Consider the following 7,280-nt stretch of genomic DNA (forward strand, 5'->3'; position numbering starts at 1 on the left):
TGTATAATATAAATAAGTTAATTGTTTTTAAAGATTTCACTAAAAAGTTGAGTTCATGAAATTTGTACAAACATATACTTAATATCACCAAGTTTGTTTACAAAATATTAAATTACCTCACCAATAAGTAAAAAGAATATATTGTATGTATATTTATACATATATTTCTATAAAAAAATAAATAAAATAAGAACATAATTTATTGTTATGTACTTTATAAAATATCGCAAGCTTGTGGCTTTTGAAATGCTTTTATATGTATTAATCTTTATGTCACTGACAAACACTGATTTAATTATTATTATCAATGATAAAGCATTGTTTGGGTAAGCCAAAATACTTAATGGCTCTGTAAAGTGAAGCAAATTCTTAAGTGCACTTGACATTTTTTAACTAGCTGGTATTTGAGGTAAACCAAACTCATCTACTAAAACTCCATCCTAAAAAAAATAAAATAATTTTAGATATAATAACTCCACAAAATACGAAGTAAACTAGTAGAAAAACTCTTTATTAAAGTAATTACTTGAATATCTTAATGATAATATAAAACATGATAAAAAATCTAACGAACCTTATTTGTAACTGAAGCAGCACCAGGTTCTTTGTCAGGTGCACTTGGAGCTTTGATAGCATCATCCAAATAAGAAGTGTCAGTATCCAAAGCCAAATCATCTCCTAGAGCATCCAACTCTGCAGCCAATTCATCATCATCAATTTCAGGCATGCCATAACTGCGACCCATGGCTTCTTGGACTTCATCTGCTTGTTCTAGCATGTCAGCCAAATCATCTTGTATATCCTAAAAAATGTAATTGATAGATGAAATAATCCTTGTTTTGATTTGGTTATTTTTATAAGTTTGTACCTCTATTTGATCAATATTGATATTTTTAAATTCTTTTTGCATTTGCTTGACTCCATCTTTCATAGCAACAACTGTCGCTTGAGTATCCTTCAAAGTTTGAGTTGCATAGTTCGCTTGCTCCATGTTAAAAGCTTGCTGTCTCAAGTTATCAACTTGTTGCTCATACATTTTCCTTTGCTTTAGTACACGCATAGCTTTTGCTTTGACTGCGTTCTTAGCAGGTCCTTCTCTCATTTTTGTCATTTGATCTTTCAACTTTTTCAACTCTGCATCAAGTCTAGCAATTTTTTTTTCTGCTGAATCAGCTCTGCTGTCAACCTATTATTTTTCATTTATAATTAGGCTTATATATCCATTGTGCAATAAGAATCAGGGTATTGGTTACTAATTTGAAGAGATATATAGCTCGTATACGCGACGAGTTGAAACAAAATAAGCCATTAAAAAGATAAGAAAAGATAAGTTTCAAAATTAGTAGTATAAGTCGAATGATTATTCTTGACCGTTATATTTTGAAAAAGTTACTTGTGAAATGAAATCTAACAAAACGATATCGTTAAATGGTTAATCCTTAAAATGCGTATATGAAAAAAATATGAGGTGTGATTCATTGTCGAGACTTAACCTAAAATCAAGTAACGTTTTCAAGGCTTAAAAACTAGTAAAAGTAAGCTTACCCCAGCAATACAGTCGTTAATGCTTGGGGGTGGCTCTTTAGGCTTGGTTCGACCGAACAATCGGTTCATTTTGGAAAATCTATTGCAATTTATCAAACAAAATTGTCAGAAAACAAGAATTCAGTATATTTACGCGTTACAGGCTTCTTTTGCACTTCTGCTCTTGTGGATCTAGAAGATAAATGTCAAAACTTTGAGAGCCGCCGAGTACGCAGACGCAACAGATGCTGCGTGACCGCACAGTGGCAAATTCAAACACACGAGGACAATGAAATAATTTTAAATCATGACTGATTATATTGCTGCTGACTGAGATACTGAATTATTTCGCTTTGCTTTCTTAACATTACAATGACTTGCGAGCAAAAAGTAAGTTAGTGGTTAGAATGTAAATGATATGTATGGCGCAAGACTATGATTTTTTTTAATATTTATGAATAAAATCCAATCAACACATCATAAGATTAGTCCATTGACCTGGTAGATAAGATTGACGAATTGATGATCAGTCGAAAATATACTGCTATAATAGAAGTACTATAATGTATAATTTAGTTACATTTTATCATGATGAAACGAAATACCAGCAAAATAATTTCCTTACTTTATGTCTGTTTTTTAAAGTTCAGAAAACACTGTTATATAATTGCAATTATTCGATACGAAGCATTCGATATCGACTTCAGTTTATGTTATCGAAGCTGTACCGAAATGCATACTGATAATTTTTTCTATTTCTTTTTATTGCGAACATTTTATCATTTTTTTTCTAAGAGTATTTGTTTAGTCGGCCCGCGTCTTCTCACTCAGCTCAGTCCCCTCTTCGATCAATTGACGCACATTTTACCAACATAACAACTTCATTTTTCTGAACATTTTCTTCCGGCAAATTCTTTGGCCGTAAAGCAAATAAACTTCATCATGATTTTCGTTCTTTTCAATTTAGTCATCATTTGGGCAATCGATTGTTTCAGTCTTCACACGAAACCTTCGAATCTTGATGCGACAAGGAGCGAATAGGGTTGGAACTATCAATCACAGAAAATGTTGTGAGATAGGAAGCATAGATACTGGAATTTGGTATTTACAAATGGCCCATGTGCCAGAAAAAAGAATATATGTATATTATCCTAGCTATATGATTTGTGGGAGATTTCTATAAATACTGAAAATTATAATGAAGCATATTTGCGCTTGAGAAGATAAAGTATATATGTCATCGGTGCAAAATAGTGGAAACGAAATATAAAAAAAGGTAACACATTAAAAGTGGACCGTGGAGGCAATAATTATCTCATATCAGGCTTGCTTTCGTAAGAACTGCACGCTCCCCGAGTTTATAGATTAGAATCAGACCACATACGACGACCCATCAGCAGCAGCAGCAGCATAGCGGCAGCAGCGCGCGCTAAACACTTGTTGCTGGACTTCACAGCGAGGCACGCACCGGTTTTACTACGTACTTCGTACACGTTGCTCCACTATTTTTACTTTTTCTTCTACCTGCTTGTGACTGTTTATTACTCACAAAATGTCCGGAGGAAAACTTGGTACGTTGTTTAAGTATTATTTCCCAAATTGTTTCTTTTTTCTCAAATGAATTGCTTTTGTGAGAATTATTGAGTTTGCTTAATTGTGACACATTTGCTATGATTATTTGCACAAACTGACCGTTGATGCAGATGAATAAATAAAATTTTCAAACTTATCACCTCATTGCGTTCGTAACACGTTCCATTTAAATTATGAAATAAGTTATGGTTTTTATGTGTAAAGAATATTTATTCATGCAATACCTAACCTCTTTGGCTCTTCGTGACATAAAACATGACGTTATTTCTGTTTCATCAACTTTAATTTTTTGGTGAAAATCTGAAAGTTTTGGATACGAATTCGTGATATTATATAGATATTACATAGATACATGGATAAGACAAATTCGTGATCATTTACATAGATTCTCTTCGACTACATTTTCACTTATTATTTGAATCATTTTTCTAAATCTGATTATTTTATTTTATTACATGTAACTATTTATTCTGTTTAGATATTCAAATGTTAAAAAATAATATAACTTTAGTATTGGTTCTATTATATTTATTAAAACACTTCTAAAACAGGTACAGTAAAATAGGAGCTTTTTTAACTGTATTAGTGTAAGTAAATAAAATATAAGTAATCACAAGTAATAAGACAATTTTTTATTTATATTTTTTGTAATATGTGCGAAGTCTAAAATTTTGTATTATTTTTAAATTTTACTGAGATATTACGGGTTCGACGTATAATTAAAGTCAACATGTAGATATAGTAATAGCAACGACGATAGTCTATCTTCGTTAGTAGGTAATAGTGTGTACGTATTATATAAAAGATGCAAAACTAGTTTTTCAAGGTATCTTAGTATAATAGAAATGGTGTAGGGAAAATACCTTTGCCAACATTTTTTATTCAATGAGTATTTTCATTCGGCTTACAAAATCGTAAAACATCGAAGACGTTATCCAGAACTTTGATCTGAAATTAATTTTCCGAGCTTCAATCACCATGAACCGAAAAATCGCGACAGTAACTTTTATTGCGAGGTACAAATTTTTCAACATGATCATAATGAAAAAATTGATTTTTCTATAAAAAAAAATTGGAGTTGAGGATTTATTCCTCTCTCCTTGCCTGCAAGTAGCTAAGAACGTCTTTTCTTTCATTATAATAGAACTTGGAGTCATAGCTGCCGCTGAAAAAAATTGTTTTTCAGTGCCCCTAGAAATGATATCATTTAACATAATGCGATAATTTCTAGGGACTCTGAGAAAAAATTTTCCAGCTTGCAATTCATAAAAAGATTTGACTGGATTAAAAAATGTTTAAATTGAAGAATTTAAGAACAAAAATGACAATAGGTACTTGTCAGTAATGCCTTAAAATATATTTTTTCAACAAGTGGCGCGAAAATTTTTCAGCTCGTTCTCTTTAAAAGTAGACGCGGCTATCTTTAATAGCAGTTCGTACTATAAGTTCATTGTATTAGCTTTACGAATTTATATTTGAATTATATAGGATAATTTTCTTAATTGAAACCAACAGAAAAGTAGAAATAAAAATAAGTATTGCAGTAGTAAAATGACATTGCTTATTGTTTTTTTTGGTATTTTCAGCATTACTGAGTGTCTCAGACAAAACCAACCTCCTTCCTTTTGCTAAAAAACTACACGAATTCGGACTGACTTTAGTTGCCTCGGGAGGCACTGCCAAATCTCTAAGAGACGCTGGCTTGCCCGTGAAGGATGTGTCCGACATTACGGGAGCACCCGAAATGCTTAGCGGTAGAGTTAAAACTCTGCATCCTGCAGTGCATGGAGGTAAAGCATTACGCTGTCTGAAAGTCTGATGTCCAATAAAATTGCGTGATCTTTGCGGCGCTTTTCTGTTGAAAACAGGCATATTGGCAAGATCGACAAGCTCCGATAAGGCAGACCTGGTTAAACACAAGTTTGAGTACATTCACGTGGTCGTTTGCAACTTGTATCCGTTCGTCAATACGGTCTCGAAGCCCGGTGTTACCATCGAGGATGCTGTCGAGAACATTGACATCGGAGGCGTGACTCTGCTAAGAGCAGCCGCTAAGAATCACGCAAGAGTCACGGTTATCTGTGACCCCAATGATTATGAAAAGGTCGTCTCGGAATTACAAAATTCCGCCGACAAAGATACTTCTTTACAAACAAGGTAAGAGGTATCGCGTTTACGATCGTTTCATGTATTCGCATACGTCATTAATCAGTGCTTCTTAGCCTTGACAATGTTGAATTATCGTAACCGATGAACTGTCTCTCTATAGGCAAACCTTGGCAGTGAAGGCCTTCACTCACACAGCTCAGTACGACGATGCGATCTCGGACTACTTCCGTAGGCAGTACAGCCAGAACGTGTCGCAATTAAGTCTTCGTTATGGCATGAACCCGCATCAAAAGCCCGCACAAATCTTCACTAGCCTTGATAAGCTGCCGCTGACGGTAGTGAATGGCGCGCCGGGTTTCATTAATCTCTGTGACGCGCTCAACGGCTACCAGCTCGTCAAGGAGCTCAAAGCCGCTCTTGGCTTGCCGGCCGCCACTTCTTTTAAGCACGTCAGTCCAGCTGGCGCCGCTGTGGGTGTTCCTCTCGATGCCGTTTCTCTCAAGCTCTGCCAGGTCTGTCCTCTTGCCTCAGATCGCCATTCACCTTGCTATTTTCAAGTAAATTCACATGGGTGCGACTCGGTGTATTGCAGGTGGATGACTTGGCTGATCAGCTGACGCCACTGGCTACGGCTTACGCGAGAGCTCGTGGAGCCGATAGAATGTCGAGCTTTGGCGACTTCGTTGCTCTGTCCGACCCCTGTGATGTTCCCACAGCAAGAATCATCTCTAGGTAAGCTTGGCAACGTCGCCTGAGTTTATTGTATGTACATGTTCAATTAAAAAGTCTGTAATTGTCGATTCGAAAGTAGAGCTGTTCTTCACTCAGAATGATGTTTCGTCTTAGGGAGGTGTCGGATGGTATAATCGCTCCTGGCTACACCGAGGAAGCACTAACAATTTTGCGCAAAAAGAAGAACGGCGGTTACTGCGTATTGCAGATCGACCCCAACTACGAGCCAACTCCAATGGAGCGCAAGACTCTGTTTGGTTTGACGATGGAGCAGCGACGCAACGATGCCAAAATTGATCGCTCGACCTTTGCCAATATCGTTACCAAACACAATAATCTTTCGGAAGAGGGTATCCGAGATCTTATCGTCGCTACCATCGCTGTCAAGTACACGCAGAGTAACTCGGTGTGCTACGCCAAGGACGGTCAGGTGATCGGTATAGGAGCCGGGCAGCAATCGAGGATACATTGTACCAGGCTCGCCGGCGACAAGGCTGACAACTGGTAAGCGTATTTTACCTTTTTCCTTTAATCATTATTCAATGTTCTTAAAATACACTTTGAATAATGCCACTAAGCAAAGTTGAATGTGCGGTTTAGGCGAATAACTTTCAGAAAATAATTCAAGTTTAATTCAATGCTTTTCTTTTTATTAAGGTGGTTGCGTCAACACCCCAAGGTGACGGGCATGAAATTCAAGAAAGGTGTAAAACGCGCAGAGATCTCGAATGCGATCGATAACTATGTAAACGGTACTATCGGTCGCGATATGGAGGAAAGTGCTTGGGCAGCCATGTATGAAGTTGTGCCCGAAAAGCTCACCCAGGTAGACAAAGACGATTGGGCTAAGCAGCTCGACAACGTCGCCATCAGCAGCGACGCATTCTTCCCATTCCGCGACAATGTCGACAGGGCAAGACTCGTAAGTTTTGCTTTTCATGCAAGATAAATAATATTAGACTTTGTTGTTACAAGGTGACTTTACTTTTTAGAGTGGCGTACGCTTCATTGGTGCACCTGCCGGCTCAACTAACGATGCAGCTGTTATTGAAGCTTGCAACGAGCACGGCATTGTCTTAGCCCATACTGGCGTTAGGCTGTTCCATCATTAATCCAAAACCAAAATATCTTTCACCTACCTGTCTATCTACAGATCATGTTATCAACTTTTATATTGTTATTGCTGTTTTACTCGTTTATCATAGCAATACATACTTGAACCATTATTTAAGATATATGTACATACGTATCTGATTTATTATTCATAAGTTGAACATTGTCAATAAAAACTTTATAACAATACGCATTTATTCATTAATCGT

General features: G+C 36.4%; 2 protein-coding genes across 2 annotated transcripts; one reads left to right on the top strand and one right to left on the bottom strand.

Annotated features, from left to right (window-relative positions):
- Positions 1-116: 116 nt before the first annotated feature.
- On the bottom strand, positions 117-1,705 carry LOC131671822 (charged multivesicular body protein 5). Its single transcript, XM_058948605.1, has 4 exons — positions 1,546-1,705; positions 869-1,186; positions 575-802; positions 117-440 (listed from the first exon to the last, which is right to left on the bottom strand). Exons 1-4 carry the CDS (start codon positions 1,612-1,614, stop codon positions 390-392), a joined length of 666 nt encoding a protein of 221 aa, XP_058804588.1. The 5' UTR covers positions 1,615-1,705; the 3' UTR covers positions 117-389.
- Positions 1,706-2,889: 1,184 nt separating this feature from the next.
- On the top strand, positions 2,890-7,280 carry LOC131671648 (bifunctional purine biosynthesis protein ATIC). Its single transcript, XM_058948278.1, has 8 exons — positions 2,890-3,095; positions 4,704-4,907; positions 4,986-5,274; positions 5,387-5,738; positions 5,819-5,958; positions 6,073-6,462; positions 6,616-6,880; positions 6,951-7,280. Exons 1-8 carry the CDS (start codon positions 3,077-3,079, stop codon positions 7,068-7,070), a joined length of 1,779 nt encoding a protein of 592 aa, XP_058804261.1. The 5' UTR covers positions 2,890-3,076; the 3' UTR covers positions 7,071-7,280.

This window comes from Phymastichus coffea, unplaced genomic scaffold, assembly GCF_024137745.1.
Source record: "Phymastichus coffea isolate CEN01 unplaced genomic scaffold, Cenicafe_Pcof_1.1 PCOF00001, whole genome shotgun sequence".
NCBI classification, from domain to species: domain Eukaryota; kingdom Metazoa; phylum Arthropoda; class Insecta; order Hymenoptera; family Eulophidae; genus Phymastichus; species Phymastichus coffea.